This window comes from Rhinopithecus roxellana, chromosome 20 (assembly GCF_007565055.1).
Source record: "Rhinopithecus roxellana isolate Shanxi Qingling chromosome 20, ASM756505v1, whole genome shotgun sequence".
NCBI classification, from domain to species: Eukaryota; Metazoa; Chordata; class Mammalia; order Primates; family Cercopithecidae; genus Rhinopithecus; species Rhinopithecus roxellana.
Genome location: NC_044568.1, coordinates 34112630 through 34138713, shown reverse-complemented (window position 1 = coordinate 34138713; position 26084 = coordinate 34112630). Strand labels below are relative to the sequence as shown.

At 42.0% G+C, this 26084-nt stretch overlaps 1 protein-coding gene across 8 annotated transcripts in view; it reads left to right on the top strand.

The window, feature by feature from the left end:
* Nucleotides 1-26084, top strand: part of LOC115895224 (putative pyridoxal-dependent decarboxylase domain-containing protein 2) — a 63615-nt gene that overhangs the window by 7917 nt on the left and 29614 nt on the right. For 6 of the 8 annotated variants that reach the window (XR_004055420.1, XR_004055421.1, XM_030924942.1 and 3 more), the window contains 7 exons: nt 10884-10953; nt 11459-11524; nt 15202-15282; nt 17656-17802; nt 19856-20045; nt 22219-22287; nt 23124-23202. Coding sequence is in view for 6 of the 8 variants with exons in the window: in XM_030924942.1 (XP_030780802.1) it covers nt 15212-15282; nt 17656-17802; nt 19856-20045; nt 22219-22287; nt 23124-23202 (556 nt within the window). In the remaining 2 variants the exon portion in view is untranslated. The remainder of the gene's footprint in view (nt 1-10883; nt 10954-11458; nt 11525-15201; nt 15283-17655; nt 17803-19855; nt 20046-22218; nt 22288-23123; nt 23203-26084) is intronic. The other 2 variants (XM_030924940.1, XM_030924943.1) reach the window with 1 other exon arrangement.

The window sequence follows — 26084 nt, the reverse complement described above, 5'->3', positions numbered from 1 at the left end:
TACAGGCTTGAGCCACCGCGCCCGGCCAAATTTGTAAGTTTAAATACTCATAGTTACTCTTTATAAAATACTTGGCTAACCCTTTGCGACTAGGAAGATTATGATGCTTAATGAGCCAGTAATTACAGTATGTCTTCATATTCTCACAGACACACTCAAGCGTAGAGACCATGATGGTTAAGAATAACACTTTCAAATGATAGTATCCAGTTCTTAGAAGATGAGAGGAGACGGCTGGGCGTGCTGACTCATGCCTGTACTCCCAGCACTTTGGGAGGCCAAGGTGGGTGGATCACCTGAGGTCAGGAGTTCGGGACCATCCTGGCCAACATGGTGAAAACCCATCTCTACGAAAAATACAAAAATTAGCCAGGTGTGGTGGCTCACGCCTGTAGTCCCAGCTACTCAGGAGATTGCACCACTGCACTCCAGTGTGGGCAACAGAGTGAGACTCCATCTCAAAAACAAAAAAAGAAGATGGGAGGAGACAAAAGTTCTGGTTCTTAATTAAATACTGTAGTATTGAATCAGGCAAAAAATACTTACAAATGTAGAAACTGAGACCCCAATAAGATAAAGCAGGTTTACAAGTCACTGTATCAACTTGGAGGATACCTTTCCTCTTCTCTCATCCTTGGCCCGTAAGGAACATTGTGTTCTCGCCGTGGCTTCTCAGAGGTATGTATTATAATAGATGTGTGTGGTGTTTGGGGGACTTGTTTACTGCTAGACAGCAGGCACTGTTTGTTTTCGCCTGGGAGGAAAAGAAATGCTTTTTGCAGATATGAAGTTGAATGATTATCACTATTCAGGATTTACCTTGTTCAGAAAGCTGTGGGAGGCAAGAGTAGTTGGTAAGTTAGGAACAGCTGTTTGGAGCTTTGCCTCTTGCTTTTTATCTCAGCCGAAGATAGGTAGTGATTTTTTATATGTCTAATGCATATGGTATAAACTAGCATTTGATAACACCAAGGTCTTCTAATATGAGCAGCTGATTTCTCTTTAGCCCTAAGAGGCCCCTGAAATAAGCCCTAAAAGTCCCCCAAATAAGAATATTTCTCTCCTGAAAAAAAAACTTTGTTGAAATGAAAGTATTACATACTTCTATTTTTGATGAATGTTACAATTAATATACTTTTAAAAATGAACTTTAGACTTTCTTTTTTTATAGAGGTTGCTTCTCTTAAAAGCCTTCTCTTGTCTGGCTGTGGTGGCTCATTCCTGTAATCCCAGCAGTTTGGGAGGCTGAGGCGGGCAGATCACGAGGTCAGGAGATAGAGACCATCATGGCTAACACGGTGAAACACTGTCTTTACTAAAAATACAAAAAATTAGCTGGGTGTGGTGGCATGCACCTGTGGTCCCAGCTACTTGGGAGGCTGAGGCAGGAGAATTGCTTGAACCTGGGAGGTGGAGGTTGCAGTGAGCCGAGATCACCCTACTGCACTCCAGCCTGGGCAACAAAGCAAGACTCCATCTCAAAAAAAAAAGAAAAAAAAAAGCCTTCTCTTTAAAGGCTTAGCTCTGTATCTCCCAAACAGCAGTTATTCATGTACCATGTGTGAATTTGGCCACATCAGTGTACCACCTATACTATTATTTGCTTAATATTTTCTTTTCTTTTTTTTTTTTTTTTGAGACGGAGTTTCGCTCTGTCGCCCAGACTGGAGTGCAGTGGCCGGATCTCAGCTCACTGCAAGCTCCGCTCCCGGGTTTACGCCATTCTCCTGCCTCAGCCTCCCGAGTAGCTGGGACTACAGGCGCCCGCCACCTCGCCCAGCTAGTTTTTTGTATTTTTTAGTAGAGACGGGGTTTCACCGGGTTAGCCAGGATGGTCTCGATCTCCCGACCTCGTGATCCACTCATCTCGGCCTCCCAAAGTGCTGGGATTACAGGCTTGAGCCACCGCGCCCGGCCTAATATTTTCTTTTAAATCTACTTTACATAGATTTACTCCCCCTTTATGAAAAATTGAGGGACAGTTTACGTACAACAAAAATACCCATTTTAGTTATAGAGTTTGTGTTTTGGAAGTTGTATATAGGGATATTACCACCAGCATGATCAAGATACGAAGCATTGACCTGGTACAGTGGCTCACACCTGTAATTTCAACACTTTGGGAGGCCAAGGCAGGAGGATCACCTGAGCCCAGGAGTTTGAGGGCAGCCAGGGCAACATAGTGAGACCCCCATCTCTATAAAAAAGAAAAAACTTAGCCAGGCTTGGTGTCATACACCTGTAGTCCCAACTACTTGAGAGGCTGAGGTGAGAGGATCACTTGAGCCCAGGAGGGTGAGGCTGCATTGAGCCACGATAGTGCTACTGCACTTGGCCTGGGTGACAGAGTGAGACCTTGTCTCAAAAAACAAGTCCCCTACCCACCCACCTGAAAAAAGGTACAGAGCATTTCCATCTCCCTGAAAATGTCCCTTTGCAGTGGATCCCTGCCCTGCTTTTTGTCATTCTCGCCCTCTTTACCCACCCATCCCATCCCTGCACCCCCCCTTTTTTTTTTAACTTCAATTTGTGCTCAACTGTAGTGTCTCTGTATTCTGGGATTTGAGGTGTGTGTGTGTGGCTTTTTGTTTTTTCTAAATCACATAAAGGTGTGTGTGTGTGTGTGTGTGTGTGTGTGTACTTATTTATTTTTGAGACAGACTCTCATCCTGTCATCCAGGCTGGAGTGCAATGGTGCCATCTCAGTTCACTACAACCTCCGCCTCCTGAGTTCAAACGATTCTCCTGCCTCAGCCTCCTGAGTAGCTGGGGTTACAGGCACACCACCACGCCCAGCTAATTTTTTGTATCTTTAGTAGAGACAGGGTTTGACCATGTTGAACAGGCTGGTCTCAAACTCATGACCTTGTGATCCGCCCGCCTCTGCCTCCCAAAATGCTGGGATTACAGGCATGAGCCACTGCTGTCGGCCAAATGTATAATTTTTTAAATTCACACTGGTGAACTGGTTTACTGAGGAAAGTGTTTATTAGTGTGTTTTCAAAAGATGATTCCCCCCTCCCCCCAAAACAGAGTCTTGCTCTGTCACCTAGGCTGGAGTGCAGTGGTGCATTCTTGGCTCACTGCAACCTCCGCCTCCTGGGTTCAAGCGATTCTCCTGCCTCGGCTTCCCAAGTAGCTGGGACTACAGGTACCCACCATCGTGCCTGACTAATTTTTGTATTTTTAGTAGAGATGGTCTCGATCTCCTGACCTCATGATCCACCCATCTCGGCCTCCCAAAGTGCTGGGATTACAGGCGTGAGCCACTGCGCCTGGCCTTGCCAATTTATAATTTTCTGTTAGCTTTTTTGAAAAATTGAGAGTTGCTCCCTGACCTCCTTAATCGTCTTACATTGTGTTTGATTCTTGACTTTTCCTCCAACATTTAAATTGTCAGAACTTTTAAGCAATGTTAACATTACATATGTAATATTTCTTCTGATAGTGAGGGAGTATTTTAATATCCATACTGTCCGAAAGTGATAAAAATCACCTAGCATAAAAACGATTCTTGGCGAGGCAATGTGGCTCACATTTCTAATCTCAGCACTTTGGGAGGCCAAGGCAGGAGGATTGCTCGTGAAGCCAGGAGTTTGAGATCAGCCTGGGCAACATAGTAAGACCTTGTCTCTCCAAAAAATTTTTAAAAATTAGCTAAGTATGGTGGCATGTGCCTATAGCCCTGTCTGCTCAGGGGGCTGAGGTTAGAGGATCACTTGAGCCCAGGAATTCAAGGCTATGGCCAGCTATGATCACACCATTGTGACAGCCTGGACAATAGAGCAAGGTTGTGTCTCAAAAAAAAAAAAAAAAAGATTGAAAAAGTGCTCATGAAGGTATGAGTAGTAGGGCTTGTTTTATAAAATGAGCTACCTATTAAAGTCTCAGTTCTGGCTGGGTGCAGTTTCTCAGGCCTGTAATCCCAGCACTTCGGGAGGCCAAGGCGGGCAGATCACCTGAGGTCAGGAGTTCAAGACTAGCCTGGCCAACATGGTGAAACCCCGTCTCTACTAAAAATACAAAAAATTAGCTGGGCGTGATGGCGGACGCCTGTAATGCCAGCTACTTGGAAGCCTGAGGCAGGAGAATCACTTGAACCCAGGAGGTGGAGCTTGCAGTGAGCCGAGATTGAGCCACTGCACTCCAACCTGGGAGACAGAATGAGACTCCATCTCAAAAAAAAAAGTCTCAGTTCTGTGATAGTGAGGATACAGTTGAATGGTTCTTCTTAGGAAAGGAGAATTAAATCATACCTACCATGCATCTGTGTTAGATAAAATTGTAGCAAAAATATTGAACCCACTTCATTTATACAACAGAATTAACCATACTCGAAATATCATTTATAAATTTGTAGAGAGGTATAACTGTGTAAATTCTCAGCAATTAGTGTCTATCAGAAAATGTGCATGTAGATATATCCACTCTGTAAATGCTTTGTTGCACTTTTTTTGGTTTTGGGATTTTTGTTTGAGACAGAGTCTTGCTCTGTTGCCCAGGCTGGAGTGCAGTGGCGTTATCTTGGCTAACTGTGACCACCTCCTAGGTTCAAGTGATTCTTGTGCCTCAGCCTCCTGAGTAGCTCGGATTACAGGCACACTGCCACGCCCAGCTAATTTTTGTATATTTAGTAGAGATGGGGTTTCACTATTTTGGCCAGGCTGTCTCAAACTTTTTTTTTTTTTTTTTTTGAGACGGAGTCTTGCTCTGCCACCCAGGCTGGAGTGCAGTGGCCAGATCTCAGCTCACTGCAAGCTCCGCCTCCCGGGTTTACGCCATTCTCCTGCCTCAACCTCCCGAGTAGCTGGGACTACAGGCGCCTGCCTTGTCGCCCGGCTAGTTTTTTTTTTTGTATTTTTAAGTGGAGACAGGGTTTCACCGTATTAGCCAGGATGGTCTCGATCTCCTGACCTCGTGATCCGCCTGTCTCGGCTTCCCAAAGTGCTGGGATTACAGGCTTGAGCCACCGCGCCTGGCCTCAAACTCTTGACATCAGGTGATCTGCCCCGTCTTGGCCTCCCAAAGTGCTGGTTTTATAGGTATGAGCCACCACGCCTGGCCACCCTTTCACTCTTAAAAATGCTCGGGTTTAAGGGTTGGTGGAAAAAGGAAAAAAAAAAAAAGAAAATGCCCTGATCTGGATGATGAGTTTATGGCCATTTAGTTGAGACTGTTGTAAAATAGAAATTTTCCCTGTAAAGAGTCACTTTCTTCCCAGGTGAAACCATTAATCAAGCAAGGATAATCTTTAAAATTAAACCGTAGTTCTAAATATGATTTTTGAGTATGAGCTTTTTTAAAGCATTGAGTTGCTTCATTTACTTGATGAAATTGAGAAGCAGTATTGCGCAGTGATTAAGAGCACTGGTCCTAGAATTTTACTTAGTTTTAAATTCTGACTCTAAAATGTACTATGATCTGGGGCTTGTGAGGAAGTAATGTGTGTAGAGGCGTTAATTATTAGCACGATGCCTGGAATATAGTAAGCAACCCAGTAAATATTAGTAATTATAAGGATCATAAATCTGATTGAATACTTACTCTGTGTCTGACCCTGCACTCAGTGCTAAGGGACTCAGAAATTATTTGACATTCTTCTCAGGAACCTGACATAGAATACTGTTTTTCCTTTGTTTGTTTGTTCTTTGTTTTTGTTTTTTGAGATGGAATTTTGCTGTCGCCTACGCTGAGTGCAGTGGCATCATCTCTGCTCACTGCAGCCTCCGCCTCCCACGTTCAAGCTATTCTCCTGCCTCAGTCTCTTGAATAGCTGGGATTACAGGCACCCCCCACCATGCCTGGCAAATGTCTGTATTTTTAGTAGAGATGGGGTTTTGCCATGTTGGCCAGGCTGGTCTCAAGCACCTGGCCTCAGGTGATCCACCCACCTCGGCCTTCCAAAGTGGTGGGATTACAGATGTGAGCCACCGCGCCCGGCCTGTTTTTTTTTTCTGCCAACATTATCAAACAGTCTCCTATGTATTAACTAATAGACATCTTTATGCATCTTTGCACAATTTAATTCTTCATTTAGGTTTGTGTCTGGCTGTTGCCCTGCTGTTGTTTATTAATGTTGATCATACAGCTATTTTGGCATTGCCCACAGCTATTGAGTATAAGAAATGTGATGAAGAAAGTGGTAACTGCCCTCAGTAGAAACTTATGAAGATGCTGTTTTTAGTTTTAAGAGATCAGTTAACCTACAACTTTTCATAGCGCATTCCTTGGTTTAGATCTTAATATTTTCCTGAAACTGGGTAATACTTCATATTTTGGATTATCCAACTAATGCAGCAAACACGTGAGAGTCTACAGCATTGGGGTCATTGTTCACATTTTTTCACCCAAACTTAACTATCAGTGCTGCTTTTCCTACCCACCCACTCCCCCCTCCCCCCGGGCTTACCCCCTGAAGAGCAAGAACTGTTATTTTTATTTAATTTTTTGAGACAGTCTTGCTCTGGTGCCCAGGCTGGAGTGCAGTGGCGCAGTTTCAGGTTACTGCAACCTCCACCTCCTGGGGTCAAGCAATTCTCCTGCTGCAGCCTCCCAAGTACCTAGTACTGCAGGCACACGTAACCATGCCCGGCTAATTTTTATATTTTTAGTAGAGACAGGATTTCGCCATGTTGGCCAAGCTGGTCTTGAACTTCTGGGCCTCAGGTGATCCGTCCACCTCGGCTTCCCAACATGCTGGGATTATAGACGTGAGCCACCATGCCTAGCCAGCAAGAACAATTTAAATGTAAGTCAGTCCATGCAGTGCTTGTGCACTCCTTTTCACCTGGGGATTATGAATCTGCATTTCCCTCGTACCTCTCACAGTTTAAACATCTTGTCATTGCATGGGATTTTAGTGTTTATAAATGCGTATGCACGCAATATGGCTTCTAAACTATTTTTTGCGTGTATGTATACGTATTATATATGTATATAGATATGTGTGTGTGTGTGTGTGTGTGTATTTGTTGTGGAGACAGGTTCTCACTCTGTCGTCCAGGCTGGAGTGCAGTAGTGTGATAATGGCTCACCACCAAAGCCTCAACCTCCCAGGCTCACATGATTGTCCCACCTAAACCTCCTAAGTAGTACTACAGGCACGCACCACCATGCCTGGCTGACTCTTTTTTTTTTTTTTTTTTTTTGAGACGGAGTCTCGCTCTGTCGCCCAGGCTAGAGTGCAGTGGCGGGATCTCAGCTCACTGCAAGCTCCGCCTCCTGGGTTCACGCCATTCTCCTGCCTCAGTCTCCTGAGTAGCTGGGACTACAGGTGCCTGCCACCTCGCCTGGCTAGTTTTTTTTGGTATTTTTTAGTAGATACGGGGTTTCACCGTGTTAGCCAGGATGGTCTCGATCTCCTGACCTTGTGATCCGCCCGTCTCGGCCTCCCAAAGTGCTGGGATTACAGGCTTGAGCCACCGCGCCCGGTCCTGGCTGACTTTTGTATTTTTTGCAGACATGGGGTTTTGCCCTATTGCCTGAGCTGTATTTTGTCTATTTTTTTTTTTTTTTTTAATTGAGACCAGTTCTTGCTCTGTCACCCAGGCTGGAGTGCAGTGGCATGATGTTGTCTCACTGTGGCCTTGACCTCCTGGGCTCAAGCAATCTTTCCGCCTCAGCCTCCTGAGTAGCTGAGACCACAGGCATGCACTACCATGCCTGGGTAACTTGTTTTGTATTTTTTGTAGAGACGAGGTTTTGCCATGTTGCCCAGGCTGATCTTAAACTCCTGCACTCAACTGATCCTCCTGCCTTGGCCTCCCAAAGTGCTGGGATTACAGGCATGAGCCACCACGCTTGGTATGTTTTATCTATTCTTACTGGAAATATACATTATAATTCTATTGAAAGAAATAGCTGTGTTGCGCTTAGAGAACAGTATGTTGATACCCTCTCTGGCTGCCTTCCTAAGGGATTTTCAGGGTGATATGACAATCAGAGAATTGAGCCAACTTTAGATCCTTGATCTAAAGAGAAGTCAAAATTAGTAGGAGTCTGAATCCCTGCCTTCAAGAAGCTTGTAATCTAATTGGGGAGCACATTTATACTGGAAAGCACATCTATAAAACAATTCACAGTAAAGGGTGTAAGGAATCTTGAGGATAAATGGCAGTCACAGCAACTGCAAGCATTCTGTCCCATTGTCCCCATAAATACAACCAACGTTGTCAAGCAACAAGTCTAGATTTTTGGTTTAGGACAAAAGGCGTCAGTGTCGTTAGAGGGTATGTGAAAGAGCAAGAGTGGCTTTATCCATAAAGGTTTCCTGGAATTACTGACTTGTAATTGAATAGGTGCTAGGCGAGAGATAGATAAAAGTCATGAGGATGTTTGAGACAGGACGGTCGTTGGGAGCATGAAGGTGTGAATCAAGCCAAACTGTTTATCTTTTCATTTGGCCAGATGGTAGGGGACACACGGGAGTGTCACAGGAGTGAGGATCATCAGGAGCATCACCAGCTGACTCAGGGGTGAAGATAAATTCTCTTGACCATCATCTGTTCCTCATTCTCCTCACTAACTGTCAGCCCTGAGGCCTTTCTCAAGTGCTTTCTGAGCCTTTTCATAGTTAAAGTGGTGAATTTTATTGAAAACACCTGTTTGAAAATTTGTCTATTTTATCTAAAAATTTGGTTGTGGCTAAATGATTACCTTGTAAGCCCTTGTGGGACCCAGTGTGATATAATAGAGGCCAGAAACAGGAGTCAGGGACTCTAGGTTTTGGCACCTCACTGTCATTTATTAGCTCCATGACCGTAGGCAAGTCACTTAACCTCTCTGCATCTTAGTTTCCTCACCTCCAAAATGTTAGACCAGAATCAGATGTTTTTATGCTATATATATATATATATTTTTTTTTTTTTTGCAACAGGATTTTAATCTGTTCCAGGAGTGCAGTGGCACAATCATAGCTTACTGTAGCCTCAAACTCTGAGGCTCAAATGATCCTCCTACCTCTCCTTCCTAAGTAGCTAGGACTGCAGGAGTGCACCACCGCACCCAACTAATTATTTGTTTTTTTGTAAAAGCGGGGTCTCACTATGTTGCCCAGGCTGATCTGGAACTCCTGGCCTCACGTGATTGTTCTGCCATGGTCTCCCAAACAATTTTTTTTTCTTTTCAGTGAAACTTTTTACAAATAAAACTTTACTTAAAACCCTGTTATATAAAACAGAGCTGATCTGCTAGGGAGCTGGAGGCCCCAGCTGCTGACGTAACCTTTCCTTCTCAGAGTTCTCCCAGGGGCCTTACGGCTCAGGAGAACACAGCTGGAAAATCTCTGGACTAGATCCCTTAGGTCCCGTCTAGAATGTAACAATTTCTGAATCTCATATTGATAAATGGAGTGGAGTTTCTTAAAAACAATTTTGAGGAGGCAATGAAGTTTTAAATATGTACATATTGTACGTCACGCTGTAAGATATTGCTAGATACAGTGAGCAATACGAAAAGATAAACATAGTTCTTCCTTTAAGCAGCACACTTAGAAGAGTAAGGGGAACAAAAGAGCTCTAACTTATATATAATATTGTATGTATTATTGTGTATAATATATATAATGTAATATCAATTATTATAACAACTCATACTACATAGAGATTGAGGTCAACAAGAATTTTCTCCCTAAAAATAACTACAGAGATTAAAAATAGAGAAAGGAAAATGAATGTGTGTGTTTTAATTCTGCAAAAAGGTCGGGCGCAGTGGCTCACGCCTGTAATCCCAGCACTTTGGAAGGCCCAGGTAGAAGGATAACTTGAGCTCAGGAGTTTGAGACCAGCCTGGGCAGCATAATTAGATCTTGTATCCACAAAAAAATTTTAAAAATTAGCCAGGCATGGTGGCGAGCGCTTGTACTTCCAGGTTCCTGAGGTGGGAGGATCACTTGATCCCTGGAGGTCAAGGCTGCAGTGAGCCACGATCAAACAAACCACTGTACGCCAGCCTGTGTAACAGAGCGACTGTCTCAAAAATAATAATATTTGTCAAAATAGCATGTCTTTGTATCACTGCCACATTGCTTGTCTGAAGTGAAGCTGACTCACTTTGTTATCAGAAGTGATGTCATCAAAGACCAAGTTGTCCTGCTGCCCTGGAGTGTGCGTCACGCGTTGCCCGTACCCCGGGACTGTGTACAAAGGCCAGGCTGAGGGGACCTTGTGGTTACCTCCATGGGACTTGTAACTTGTCAAGGGGGAGGGTGGCACCAAGTGTGAAGAAGGGCAAGGTCCTTGGTTTTGGCCTCATGTGGTTCTTCCCAGAATGAATGGTGAAAAAATAATAATTCTGCAGGAAAATTTAAATTCTATTTTGTTTACTTTTTGGGTGGGAGGTAGGTATACACATGGTACTAAAATTCAAAAGGAACAAAAGGAGGCCAGGTACGGTGGCTCACACCTGCAGTCCCAGCACTTTGGGAAGCTGAGGTGGGCAGATCACTTGAGGTCAGGAGTTTGAGACTAGCGTGGCCACATGGTGAAACCCCCGTCTCTACTGAAAATATGAAAAGTAGCTGGGCATGGTGGTGTGTGCCTGTAATCCCAGCTACTTGGGAGGCTGAGGCAAGAGAATCACTTGAACCTGGGAGGCAGAGGTTGCAGTGAGCAAGATTGTGCCATTGCACTCTAGCCTGGGTGGCAGAGTGAGACTCCATCGCAAAAAATAAAAATAAAAACAGCGACTTCGTCTGGGAAGTGGGGCTGGAGGACTTTTACTTTTTCTGTTATACTTTTGTACTGTTGGAAGTTTTAAAATCATGCATGTATTTTACAGTAAATCCAGAAGAAATGATGCACTTGATTTTTCTGGGTGAATTGTGTTGTAGAGGTAATAGAGGATTATGAAAATTTCTTTCTTTTTTTTTTTTTTTTGTCTCTCAGATAGCAGACCCCACGTTAGCTGAAATGGGAAAAAACTTGAAGGAGGCAATGAAGATGCTGGAGGACAGAGGTGAGCAGGACAGAGGTGACCCTGTTCAACAAGTTCAGCCTGCTGTGAAGCCAGCAACTCCGGTTTCCTTCTGTTAAAGATGCCTCTTGGCTTCACAGTGTCACACACAGCTTAGGCTGACTTGAAAATTGGTATTTGTCTTGGGTAAAGGGTGCCTTGTAATTAAGGATTTTGAAATTGAGAGGAAGGACTTAACAATATTTAATTCTGTTAAGAGTTTCATTTACTTAATATATTGATTTGACTCTATAAATACTTATTATATATTCAGGTCATATGGAGCACCAAGTAAACAAGAAGTGGGTGGAACTTTTTGCGTATTCTTGTCTTTTCCAGAAACTCGAATGATACCTGAAACTGGAGGCAGGGAGATGTGATAAATGTGTTTGAAATCCCGCCTCAGTCACTGGGAGGTTATAGGCAACACGGTCATGTTTGCATGTTCAGGAGTTAGAAATTTGGTATGATGAAATAAATGAACAGCTTTTTCTTTTCTTTGAATTAGAAGAACAGAAGAGGAAAATGGAAAGAAGCTCATATCCGGAGATATTCCAGGCCCACTCCAGGGCAGGTAGGTGGCAGTGAGGATCTGTACCTTTAGTTAAGGTGTAAATTTTTGTTTGTTTGTTTTTGAGACGCGGTCTTGCTCTGTAGCCCAGGCTGGGGTGCAGTGGTGCGATCTGGGCTCACTGCAGCCTCCACCTCCCAGGTTCAAACAGTTCTCAAACAGTTCTTTCTTGTGCCTAAGCCTCCCGAGTAGCTGAGATTACAGGCATGTACACCACCAAACCTGGCTAGTTTTTGCTATTTTCAGCATGATGATGGGATTATTCGCCATGTTGTGCCAGGCTGGTTTCTAACTTCTGACCCTTGGAACTCAAGGGTGATCCGCCCACCTTCGGCCTCTCCAAAAGGTGCTGAGATTATAGTGTGAGCCACTAGCCTGGCCTACATTTTTCCTTAAACCGTATCTTATCATCGAGTTACGGTTTTAGTTTTAATGAACACATAGCAAATTTAAATAGACTTATGTGCAGTATAACATTAGAAAACAGAAGTGCCATTGGCTAGTTGGTGATACTGCTGTATCTACTGGCTTCTCTCCCTCTCCCTCTCCCATTTGGTATTTAATAGAGGCTGAGTACAGTGGGTCACACCTGTAATCCCAGCACTTTGGGAGGCCAAGGAGGGAGGATCACTTCAACCTAGGAGTTCAAGGTTACAGCGATCTGTGATTGTACCACTGCGCTCCAGCGGGAGTGATACAGACACTCTCTCATTTTGAGATGGAGTCTCGCTGTGTTGCAAGGCTGGAGTGCAGTGGCATGATCTCAGCTCACTGCAACCTCTGCCTCCCGGATTCAAGCGATTCTCTTGCCTCAGCCTCCCGAGTCGCTGGGATTACAGGAGTGCGCCACCACTCCCAGCTAAGTTTTGTATTTTTAGTAGAGACAGGGTTTCACTGTTTTGGGCAGGATGATCTCTATCTCCTGACCTGAGGTGATCCGCCTGCCTTAGCTTCCCAATATGCTGGGACTACAAGTGTGAGCCACTGCACCCGGCCAAAAATTTTTTTAAAAACCAACAATTTGGCCGGGCATGGTGGCTCAAGCCTGTAATCCCAGCACTTTGGGAGGCCAAGACGGGCGGATCACGAGGTCAGGAGATCGAGACCATCTTGGCTAACACGGTGAAACCCCATCTCTACTAAGAAATACAAAAAACTAGCCGGGCAAGGTGGCGGGCGCCTGTAGTCCCAGCTACTCGGGAGGCTGAGGCAGGAGAATGGCGTGAACCCAGGAGACAGAGCTTGCAGTGAGTTGAGATCCGGCCATTGCACTCCAGCCTGGGCGACAGAGCGAGACTCCGTCTCAACAACAACAACAAAAAAAACCAACAATTTAATACAACCTCATGACTCAAAAGTGATACATGGAGCTAGGCACCGTGGTGCACACCTGTAGTCCCAGCTGCTTGGGAGCCTGAGGCAGGAGGATGGCTTGAGTCAAGGAGTTCGAGGCCACCCTGAACAACATGACGGGACCCTATCAAATCAAAGTGATATACAAATTTGTCATTATAACTGGGGTATCATACTTAATTCACTGTTGAAACCTGTAATCTATTTGGTGGACTGAGTTTTATTCTAAGAGGTATTTTAATTTGATAAGATATTGTTTTCATAATGTAAATGAAAGGAAAATGTCAAATTACTTATTTTTTGGCAACTGAGGCAAATCTGTCACATCTTCATGGTTTAAGTAGCAGGAAAAGTAGCAAAAAAGTAAATAGCTGACTAAAATTTTCCCAAGACGTTAGCAGTTAATCTGAAATTAGTGTCCCAGCCCTGCTTCCCTGAGACAAACTTATTTTTTTTTCCTGTTATAACCAGGAAACTGCACATAAGTAAACAGTACAACTCCTTTAAATATCCTTTGACCTGAATATAAATGGAACCAGGTTGCAAAAGAAACGTATAGATAAAGGATCACAGTGTGCCAGTAACACGCCAAGATACTAATACTTTTAAAACAGTCACTCCTATTCATAGCATGAATAATGCTGATGTGAAGCTAGGTGTGAAGTGCTTTCTCAGCTCAGAACAGGAGGCAGGTCCTATAAAATCTCCTCATTCCGGGCCTACTGATGGAAGCCAAAGGCTATAAGGTTTAGTCTCCTGATTCTACAGAAGTTTTCCCAGGAGATATATTCCCAGCAGCATCTGTAATTCTCAGAATGACAGCGACTTAAGCCACTGACTAGGAGGATTCACACTTAGGAATGCTGCTACCCAGCATTGAAGACCAGTAGCATGCCAGGCATAGCTAAGCGCTCTTCCCTCACTGTCTGAAGCCTCCCAAATCCATCACATCCGGCTCGGGGAGTTGGAATAGCTTGCTCAAGGTCATGTGGCAGGCAGCCAAGTGTGCCTCAGGGGCCCCTGCTTGCCCTAATCTCTACAGTGTCTAAGGCCCAGAGCTCCTCTCACTTGAAGGGCAGCACCTTGGGGACAATAGGTTTGGGGACATTGTTTTGATGGCACTTCCTTTTTTGAAAGAGGAAACATCTTTTTAGTCTATTCTCATTGACCGAGGAATAGCTTTACGTTATTCTTGTTGCAGGTTGCCTTGCCATTGCTTGCTACTTCAGCCATTTGAATTCTTTTCATAACCTTCCATCTCCTCATGTAATGAACATTTCATAGCAACGTATCTTGGATAGAAGTAAAATGTTGTTACACTCTAAGCAGATCTCAAGTTTCCCAGCTTGGGGAAGAGCTGGTAATAAATGAAGCTTGCATAAAGGCTGTTAGTCCAAACAGACAAGATCCCTAAAGAGGAAAATTAGATATACCAGTGGCAATGGAGTATTCTGTGACTGTCTAGCATTATAATATACTAAGGATGATTATACATGTATTATATTTTATATAACATATAAGTACATATTATAAGGACTTTTGGCTCTTACTACATGCTTATAAAATATTCTGTCTTGTACTCCAAGATTCAAATGAAATGTGTAGAAATGTTGCTAGAGCAAGACTGGTGGCTGGGCAAGGTGGCTCAGACCTGTAATCCCAGCACTTTTGGAGGCTGAGGCAGGAGGATTGCTTGAGCTCAGTGGTTTGAGACCAGCCTGGGCAACATGGCAAAACCCCGTCTCTACCGAAAATACAAAAACGGCTGGGCATGGTGGCTCATGCCTGTAATCACAACGCTTTGGGAGGCCAAGGAGGGTGGATCACTTGAAGCCAGGAGTTGAAGACCAGTCTGGCCAACATGGTGAAACCCCGTCTCTACTAAAAATACAAAAATTAGCCGGGTGTGGTGGTGCACACCTGTAATCTCAGCTACTCAGGAGGCTGAGGCAGGAGAATCGCTTAAACCCGGGAGGTGGAAGTTGCAGTGAGCCTAGATCATGCCATTTCCCTCTAGCTTGGGTGACAAAGTGAGACCCAGTCTCAAAAAAGTAAATAAAAATGAAAAGACTGGTGACATTTATTAAAATGAAACTCTCATTTAGGTAGAAGATTTATTTAACCACAAGTAAGTTTATATCAGAATTCAGTTTATAATTTGAGCTTTGTTTTTTAAAAAGCATAAACTATATACCACATTCTTTCTCTTATAGTTACTTAAGAAAAAAAAAACTTTAAGTAACGCTAATTGGATGAGGGAAGTAGCGGGAGAGTGGTGGGGGATGTGTGCTGTTCCCATCAGCCCATCAACTCTTCTTATTCTGCAGTGGACAAGATATGGTGAGCATCCTCCAGTTAGTTCAGAATCTGATGCATGGAGATGAAGATGAGGAGCCCCAGAGCCCCAGGTAATGAACCTGGCAGCTTCTCTTCTCGAGTGTATGTTCTTGATTTCAGTAGTGATTGCACTCTGACAAGTTGCTCCAGTAAGAAGCTATATTTCATTGAGTTACATATGATATTAAAATAATCCTTTTTCTTTTCAGAAAGATATTTATATATCATATATATTTTGTGAAATGAATGCATTTATTGAAATTAGATCCCGTAGTTTTTATGGTATCATGCCTTAGAGAGGTGCTGACTAGAAGGACTGAAGAGTGAGTGTTGTATGTCTTTCTGCTGCTATGCTTCTGCTTCCTAAGAATTGCTGCACCTGTGTTAGTTATTTAGTTAGTTTTCTCTTTAATTATTTTAAATTTAATGTTTTGAAATAAGTGAAATTGTTCTCTTGGTTCAAAATTCAGATAATAAAAAACGATATACAAAGGGAATTTTCCTTCCTACCTCTATCTCCCTACCGTGTTTTCTTCTCTAGAGACAAACATTACCAGTTTCTTGTATATTCTTCCAGAGAGATTTTATATGTATTATACACAAGCAAAATGTCCATGCCCACCCTAATACGTAATTACTGCGCACATGTTCTGCACCTTGCATTTTTTCACTTATGTCTTGGAGCTCACTGCATATTAATGCACAGGAGCTTTCTCCTTTGTCAGAGCTATGTATTTTACTGTGAACAGATGAACCGTATTTTATTTTATTGGTCCCCTGTCATGTTGCACTGTTACAAACATGGCTGCAGCAAACAACTTTCGACATGTGTCCGTTCTCATAGAAGCAAGTGTCTAGAGGACCAAGTCCTGAAAATGCGGTTGCTGTCTCAGACAGTGTGTGCTGTTGGAATTTTGATCCTGCCAGATTTCCCTCCATGGAGTTGTGGCATTTAGCAGTCCCACCAGCAATGTATGAGAGTACTTTATTTCCACACTTTCACCTGCAAAGGCGTTATCAGACTGAAGGATCGTTGATAAGTGATATTCTGATGAGAAATCTGATAAGTGAGAAGTGGTATTTCAGCATAATTTGAATTTGCGGGTTTTTTTTTATTATGAACCAAGTGAAATGTCTTTTTGTATGTTTTAAGACCCATTTATATTTCTAGGATCTGTCTGTTACCCATGATCCTATTAGGTTGTCTCTTTCTTATTATTTACAGTTAACAATTGTAAACTTATTCCTTCTTTTTTACAGTTATTCTTTATAAGGGAAATTAGTTTCAATTATATATAAAACATTTTATATAATCAATTTTAATTATATATAAAATAATACCTAGTCCCCCATGAGTTTGCTGTATTATTGCAATAAATCCTATCTGATGCAGAGACTTGGGCATTAATTCTTTTTTTTTTTTTTTTTTGAGATGGATTCTTACTCTGTCACCCAGGCTGGAATGCAGTGGTGCCATTTTGGCTCACTTCAACGTCTGACTTCCGGGCTCACTCCATTTTCCTGCCTCAGCCTCCCTAGTAGCTGGGATTACAGGTGCCCACCACCATGCCCGGCTAATTTTTTTGTATTTTTAGTAGAGATGGGGTTTCACTGTGTTAGCCAGGATGGTTTCAATCTCCTGACCTCGTGATCCGCCTGCCTCGGCCTCCCAGAGTGCTGGGATTACAGGCATGAGCCACCGCTCCTGGCCAGGATTTCATTCTTTAAAAAATGCTTTCAGCTCATTTTACCTTAGCTCTACCCTCCATAATTCTTAAGGCTGGTATTTAATTTTTAAAATATTTTAATCGGAAATTATTTTAAAACAGTTTGTAGGTACTCAATTTAAAAAGGGATGTTTACGTCCTGGAACTCAAATTATAAAAATATTTTTCTGGCCAGGTGTGGTGGCTCATGCCTGTAATCCCAGCACTTTGGGAGGCCAAGGCAGGTGGATCACCTGAAGTCAGGAGTTCAAGAGCAGCCTAGCCAACATGTGAAACCCCATCTCTACTAAAAATACAAAAAATTAGCCGGGCTTGGTGTGGGCGCCTGTAATTCCAGCTACTTGGGAGGCTGAGACCAGAGAATCATGTGAACCCAGGAGGTGGAGGTTGTAGTGAGCCGAGATTGCACCACTGCACCTCAGCCTGGGCATCAAGAGGGGGACTCCGTCTCAGGAAAAAAAAAAAAAAAAAAAAAAAAAAAAAAATATATATATATATATATATATATATATATATATGTATTTCTTTTTTCCTCCGTCTCAAAAAAGAGAAAATTCTCACCAGACTATCAATACTGTATATGCATTGAATTTTCATTTGCTTTCTGGGCCATTAAGTAGATTTCAAGTCTGACAGATATTTCTGTGGAATTCTGTGTCTCTAAGTTCTATGTCCTTTTTTATGGTTTGACTCTAATACTTTAACTTTGCTTAATAGAATCCAAAATATTGGAGAACAAGGTCATATGGCTTTGCTGGGACATAGTCTGGGAGCTTATATTTCAACTCTGGACAAAGAGAAACTGAGAAAACTTACAACTAGGATACTTTCAGATACCACCTTGTGGCTATGCAGAATTTTCAGGTAAAGACATGATGAGTTTCCATTGAAGAATTTTATGAGTCGGGTATAGTCGGAAAGATCTTTTTTCTGGAGCTGTACTACTTGGGTTCAGATTTCCTCCTTCTTGGAAGAAGTGTTTAACCTCTCAATGCCTGTTTCATGGTCTGTTAGATGGGGATAGTATTAATACCTATTTCATAGAAGTGTTGTGAGGATTAAATGAGCTAATAGACTAACACATGTGAAGGGTGGAGAATAGAAGCACGTATGTGTTTGATAGGGTGAGCAGTTATTTATTTGTGGGGTATCTAATTGGCACATGTCAGTAGAAGATAGAGCAATGATCTAGATTCAAATACAGTTGTCCCTTATCCTTGGGTGTCCTTGGGGGATCGGTTCTGGACCTCCCATCCTCACCCCATGGATAAAAAAATTCATGGATGCTCAAATCCCTTATGTAAAATAGCACAGTATTTGCATATAATTTAGGCACATCTTCGCGTATACTTTAATCTCTTGATTATACATAATACCTAATATGATGTAAGTGCTGTGGAAACAGTTGTTACACTGTATTGTTTAGGGAATAATGACAAGGAAGAAAGTCTGTAGATATTCAGTACAGATGCACCCATCTTTTTAAATTTCTGAAGATTTTTTAATCATGGTTGGTTGAATCCACAGATGCAGAACCCACAGGTTCGGAGGGCCAGCTGTGCTTTGAAAATATTAGCTTGTGTTTTATTAGAAAGAAAACTCTTGAGGCCAGGTGCGGTGGCTCATGCCTGTAATCCCAGCACTTTGGGAGGCTGAGGTGGGCGGATCACAAGGTGAGGAAATCGAGACCATTCTGGCTAACACGGCAAACCCCGTCTCTAATAAAAATACAAAAAAATTAGCCGGGTGTGGTAGTGGACGCCTGTAGTCCGAGCTACTCGGGAGGCTGAGGCACTGCACTCCAGCCTGGGTGACAGAGCGAGACTCCATCTCAAAAAAAAAAAAGAAAAAGAAAACTGTCTCATAAGGAAGGTGAATATGTGCTATGAAATTGAAATTCATTTTATTCTGTGATAATCCTAGTAATATTAAGGAATTACAACAGATGAAGGATTCAGTAGGAGACATAGGACTAGTGGTATTGGGTTTATAAGCTGTTACTTTTATGGAGAAGGAATGTTTGCCTAACTTGAGACATTTAACTTTTGAGAGATCCTCACTTTCAGTGTTGGGAAAGAACTTGGCCAAGCAGGAGTATAAGTTTGCCCAACTTTATTAAAGGAGCAGTGTTCTGTTGTTCTAGTAAAAATCTAATGCCTGTAGTTGAAATTGTCCCTCCTCCTCTAGGAGATGGAGCCTCAACAGCTTATAGTAAAACCAAAAGTTAGCCTGACTAGCTTTTTTTTTTGAGACGGAATCTCGCTCTGTCACCCAGGCTGGAGTGCAATGGCACAATCTTGACTCACTGTACCCTCCACCTCCCAGGTTCAAGCAATTCTCCTGCCTCAGTCTCCTGAGTAGCTGGGACTACAGGCACTCCACCACAGCTGGCAATTCGTAGAGACAGGGTTTCACCATGTTGGCCGGGCTAGTCTCGAACTCCCGACGTCAGGTGATCCGCCTGCCTTGGCCTCCCAAAGTGCTGACATTACAGGTGTGAGCCACCACACCCAGCCTCTGACTAGCATTTTTGACAGTTTTGTTTACTTTGGATGTTTTAGGCTGAGACTCTGCTATAAACTATGCCTGTGTTATCTAGTGCTGGCTTTAGTTCATAATAAGCCAGAACCATGATCTTCAGGCTTTTTATGTCTGAGAACTCCTGATCTCTACTTGTTTTCGGTTTCTGCTCTTTATGGAATTGGGTATGGATGGAGGGTTATTGTCTCGCTGCTTGGTAACCCTAGCTGTAATGAGGTGTCAGCCATCTATGAGGATTTTTCACATTCCTGTCCTCTCTGCCTGGTGTAAGTGACAATTCCTAGCTTGAGAAAAGAATTGTCTCCATGATTATTAAGGTTGACTTATACAATCCTCAATTAGAAATGAGAGCATATTCATATGTATCTCTTAACAGATATGAAAATGGCTGTGCTTATTTCCATGAAGAGGAAAGAGAAGGACTTGCAAAGATATGTAGGCTTGCCATTCATTCTCGATATGAAGACTTCGTAGTGGATGGCTTCAATGTGTTATATAACAAGAAGCCTGTCATATATCTTAGTGCTGCTGCTAGACCTGGCCTGGGCCAATACCTTTGTAATCAGGTAATGTGGTATCAGGTGGCTATTTTAAAGAAATAAAGTCTTCTTTTGCCCTGAAAGTTTTAAAGTTGACCCATTTCTCTAGTTGCTGTTCTTGTTGAGTGAAAAGAAAGATGGTCTTATATGCTTTTGTCATATTTGTAAAAATTACTGAATTTAGAAATAAAGAATATGTGGTAGATTACCCAAGGGCAACCACAGTCAACATTTTCTCTTTCTTCCCAGACTTTAGTCGAAGGGGATGTGTTTGTGTTTATATGGTTGTATCTGGCTCTTTTCACTTACTGTTAAAACAAGAATATATCATTTTAATAATAATTTTTCAAAGTATAATTTATTTTTAATGACTTTATGGTATTTCTTCAAGTGAATATATAGTAATTAACTGTTGCTTTTTTGGAAAATAGTGTTTGCATTGTCTTGCTTTCCGTGGCCATTTTCAGGTATTGCTCTTTGTGTAGTGCTGTTAGGGACTTCTCTGTGCATAAAGCTCTTTCTGTATTTTATTTAGGGTTATGGTCCTCAGATGGATTTTCAGAGTCAGTCTAGAATTGCTGGATCAAAGAGCATGACTTTTTTTTTTTTTTGAGACAGTCTCACTCTGTTGCCCAGGCTGGAGTGCAGTGACGCAATCTCGGCTCATTGCAAGCTCCACCTCCTGGGTTCACGTCATTCTCCTGCCTCAGCCTCCCAAGTAGCTGGGACTACAAGCGCCTGCCACCACGCCCAGCTAATTGTTTTGTATTTTTTTTAGTAGAGGGGATTTTACTGTGTTAGCCAGGATGGTCTCGATCTCCTGACCTTGTGATCTGCCCGCCTTAGCCTCCCAAAATGCTGGGATTACAGGCGTGAGCCACCGCTCCTGGCTGAGCATGACTGTGTTTAAAGTTCATGGTACTTCTAGCCCAACTGGGGGGACTACATCGAGATAAGACACTGTTAACCTTCTTTACCAAGAACGTTTGAAAGCAAAACCCATAGGTTTGGAGGGTTCCTCTTTTGTAAGCTGTAGGAGTCCCAGGGGTATGTTTGGGAGACACTCAGTGATTTTTAAATTGATTCTGAGCTGTGATCACTGGTGGCAAGAAATTATGTCCTCTTCTTGAGGGTGTACAAAATGGGGAGTTTAATAATAATCCTCTGAAACGTGAAAGGAATTACTTAGTGTCTACTGCAAGCTAGGCTCTTGGGGACACAAGGCTGTTTGGGGTCAACAGTCTGACCTTCAAAAGATGTGTGAGAGTGTTCTGTTGAGAACGGCAGCTGGCAGAGCAGCATATGTAAGATGGTTATGTTCATGTTTTTTAAAGTGTGTATCCTTTATACCTATGTTTTTGTACCTAGAAAAAGACATAATTTTATACCTAGAAAATATCTGACAGGTTATGTATTAAACTGTTAACGGGAGGATTGGTGGCTTATAGGGTAGGGGGCGAGGCATTTTCACTTTTAATACCTGTCTTTTTTTGATGATTTATTTTACTTGGGTGTCACATTCATAATTTTTAATCCTTTAAGGAGAAAAATGTGCTTATTAAATTTTTGGTCTCTGAAAGCTACCAAGTCTTAGTCATACAGAACAATATGTTGCAACTGTTTACAATTCCTAAAAGTGTAAACTCCTCAAGGACTTGGAAGCTGAACATTAAGAATATAAAATTAAGTTGACAATCACTGTGTCTGTGCATAACACTGACTTCACTTCTCTTGAGAAATGTGCATCTGCTAATCCATATTTATTACTTTTTAGGTGTGGGTGGACCCAAAAATAAGATACTGTTCTTTGAATACCTTCAGCTGGTGTTATTTACCAGGAATACTTGGAGAAAGAATCCAAAATTACCCCCACGAAAATGCTCACGACCCAGTTGTTTCCGTGTTTGCCAAAGTGTTTCTGGTATATTCTAGAATATACCAAAGATAGTAACTTGACTCATTTAGAAAATTTTACATTATATCCTCTTATAAGGCACTTGGAAATTCACCTTTTTTTTTTTTTTTTTTTTTTTGGCTTGGCTTTCTAAATGTACTTTTACGTCGATTTATAATATTAAGAGTTCCTAAGGAGAGAGATTTCTTAGAATAATCATGGCTTGTCTTAGAGCCACAGCCTTTCACAATCTGAAGTGAATGGTGCAGAGAGCTTTCTTGTCAAGTCATGTGTTTCTTCCTGCAGCTCGGCTTGCCCTTCCCCTGCTTGTGCCGTGTACCCTGTAACACTATGTTTGGATCCCAGCATCAGATGGTGAGTTTTACTTCTGGTTTGTAAAATCATGTGGGATTGTGTTTTGAAACTGCCTTTCAATTGAAGTTCTGTTTGCTGGCCTCCAGATAATTAGTAGCTTACTCATGTATTGCTTGGATCCTTGCATTGTGTAATATATGCTTCTGTTAATATGTGAATGTCCATGAAGGTTGGTTGGTATATAGGTCAGGAGCACCTGGCTTAAAAAAGGAGTCTTGTAATTACTGTATCACCTGCTTTAAGTAGAAACATAGCAGCTCAATTAAGCACCAGAAATTTCTTCTAAAGCTAGTACTTTTAATGAGTTAGCACTGTTGCCTGGATTTATGAATGGGCAGATTTTGAAAATGAGGTTCTTCATTGTCACCGTGGGATTGAGTGCTGCTTATTTTCAGACATGCAGGTGATAAATCTCTCCTTAATGATTCCGAAAGGAAAATGAAGGGAAGGGATGGATTTTAGAGTTTTGTATTTCTTTTTTCAAGGTAGTTTTATTTTCTAGTTCAGGTACGTCAATGAGTAGTAGTAGAGATACATTCTTGGTTGTTATAGGGGAGTTGAGAGAACATTTCATTTAAATGTAAATGTTTAAAACCAAAGAAATGTTCTTGCATATGTACAGTTTTTACCTTTAATCTTAACTGATTTTTCTAGTCTTCAAGGAAAACTATTTGATTTTCACATCTATGATGAGAGAAAACAGAAAAATTGTCAAGAGTAAGAATTGATTTGACATTACTTTTGAGAGTTATCTGCTTCTTTTGTAAGTAATAATTTTTCATTTTATACCTTTTATACTAGGCGCCTCATTTTTTAATGGTTTGTTTTGGTTCCAGGATGTTGCCTTCCTGGAGAAAATGATTAAAGATGACATAGAGCGTGGAAGACTGCCCCTGTTGCTTGTCGCAAATGCAGGTAGGTAGCATGATGCTGAATCTACCATTTTGAATATATAGGAGTGAGGCTAAGTCCTCAGCCTATGAAAGATAAAGTCTTAAGAAATGTGTATGTGCCACATGTTTAAGATAGTCCGTATCCACATTGTAGCAAAAACTGTAAGAGTAAAGTTGGCTCGTTAGATTTTCTTTAATCGTTGGTTTGTTTTGGAAGTTATTTTATGTGTGTGTATACTTTTTCATTTAGATTGTAAATGCTTCTCTACCTTCTCCTTCATGTACTTCCTTTCTCTGTTCTAAACTGAATTTTATTTTATTTTTTTGAGACAGTCTCACTCTGTTGCCCAGGCTGGAGTGCAGTGGCAGAATCTCACCTCACTGCAATCTCTGCCTCCCAGGCTCAAGTGTTTCTCCTGCGTCAACCTCCTGAGTTGCTGGGATTACAGGTGCGTGGTACCACATCTGGCTAATTTCTTGTATTTTTAGTAGAGACAGGGTTTCACTATGTTGGCCAGGCTGGTCTCGAACTCCTGACCTCAGGTGATCCGCCTACCTCAGCCTCCCAAATTGCTGGGATTACAGGCATGAGCCACTGTGCCTGGCCTGAATTTTTAAATGACACATTTAAGCCAGGTGTGGTGGCACGTGCCTATAGTCCCCCTACTCAGGAGACAAGCAAGATGTTGGCTTAAGCCCAGAAGTTCAATACCAGCCTGGGTAACACAGCAAGACCCCATCTCAATAAATAAATAAAAATAATTGTACTGACATTGTAAGATTGTTGTAAAAATTAAACAAGAAAATACATTAGGCTGGGCGCGGTGGCTCAAGCCTGTAATCCCAGCACTTTGGGAGGCCGAGACAGGCAGATCACGAGGTCAGGAGATCGAGACCATCCTGGCTAACACGGTGAAACCCCGTCTCTACTTAAAAAATACAAAAAACTAGCCGGGCGAGGTGGCGGGCGCCTGTAGTCCCAGCTACTCGGGAGGCTGAGGCAGGAGAATGGCGTAAATCCCAGAGGCGGAGCTTGCAGTGAACTGAGATCTGGCCACTGCACTCCAGCCTGGGCGACCGAGCGAGAGTCCGTCTCAAAAAAAAAAAAAAAAAAGAAAATACATTAAATGTCACACTTAAATATCTACCTTATAGGCAGCAGACCAACTACCACTTTCTGCTCCATTTATCATTTTCAGCATCATACTTGAAATCTAAGACAGTGCAATAAGGTTAAAAAAAATAACTGACATATAGATTAGAAAGGAAGAAGTAAAACTTTATTTGCAGGCATGATTGTATAGATAGAAAACTAAAGAAAAACTACTGGAACTAATTATCAAATCTAAACCATTTTCTGGATTTTTATATTACTAGCAAAGAACAATTGGAAATTGAATTTTAAATGTCATTTATAGTAGGAACAAAAAACATGAAAAATTTATGAGTAAATTTAACAAAATATATGCAAGATCTATACATTGAAAACTGAGAATGTTACTGAGAGAAATTCAAGAAGACCCAAAAACGATATGCCATACACATGAGTTGAAAGACTAAGTATTAGGTCAGTTCTTCCCAAACTAATCTATAGATTCAACTCAGTCCCTCTTAAAATCTCAACAGGCTACAATTTCTTATAGAAATTGATGAGCTAATTCTAGAGTTTATATAGAAATACAAGGGATCTAGGAATAGCCCAAAGAATTTTGAAAAAGAACAAAATTGGAAGACTTATCTTGTCATACTTCAAGACTTCCTATGAAGCTACAAGTAAGACTGTGTGAGGTTGGCCAAAGAAAATAGGGAATTCAGAAAGAGACTCATGTGACATATATGGTCACTTTAGGTTTTTTTTTTTTTTTTTTTTTTTTGAGACGGAGTCTCGCTCAAGTCAGGCTGGAGCCACCGCGCCCGGCCCACTTTAGGTTTTTACAGATGCCCAGGTAATTCAAGGGAGAAAGGACAATCTTTTTCCATCAGTGGTCTTAGAGCTTGGATATCCATGTGGAAAACAACTGAATCTTAACCCTTATCTTATTCTCTCTCTATATAAATATTAAGTATAAATGGTTTATCAACCTAAGCATAGACCTAAGACAATAAAATGTCTTGAAGAAAATACAGGAGATCTTTGTGACCTTAGGTTACATTTCTTAGGACATAGAATATGTGAACCATAAATTGTACTTTATCAAAAATTAAAAGCATTCACTGTTTGAAAGCCCCTAGTAAGATGAAAGGTAAGTTACAGACTGGGAGAAATATTTGTGAAACACTTTTTTCTTATTTCTCTTTTTTTTTGTCTTTTTTATTTTTAATTTTTTTGATATGGAGTTTTGCTCTGCTGCCCAGGCTGGGGTGCAGTGGTGCAACCTTGGCTCATTGCAACCTCCACCTCCCAGGTTCAAGCGATTCGCCTGCCTCAGCCTCCCGAGTAGCTGGGATTACAGGCGCACACCACCACGCCTGTAAAACACAAAATATTTTTGTATTTTTAGTAGAGATGGGATTTTGCCATGTTGGCCAGGCTGGTCTCAAACTCCTGACCTCAGGTGATCCACCTGCCTTGGTCTCCCAAAGTGATGGGATTACAGGCGTGAGCCACCACACCCAGCTAACCACTGTCCCAGGCCTGTCTTCTTTTAAAATTTCTTTTTCATTCTTTTCCCAAGAAGCTACAAAACATTTGTTTGACAAAGAACTTGTATCCAAAATATATAAAGAACTGTTACAACTCAATAAGGAGACTAGCAATACAATTTTTTTTTGAGACGGAGTCTCGCTCTGTCGCCCGGGCTGGAGTGCAGTGGCCGGATCTCAGCTCACTGCAAGCTCCGCCTCCCGGATTTACGCCATTCTCCTGCCTCAGCCTCCCGAGTTGCTGGGACTACAGGCGCCCGC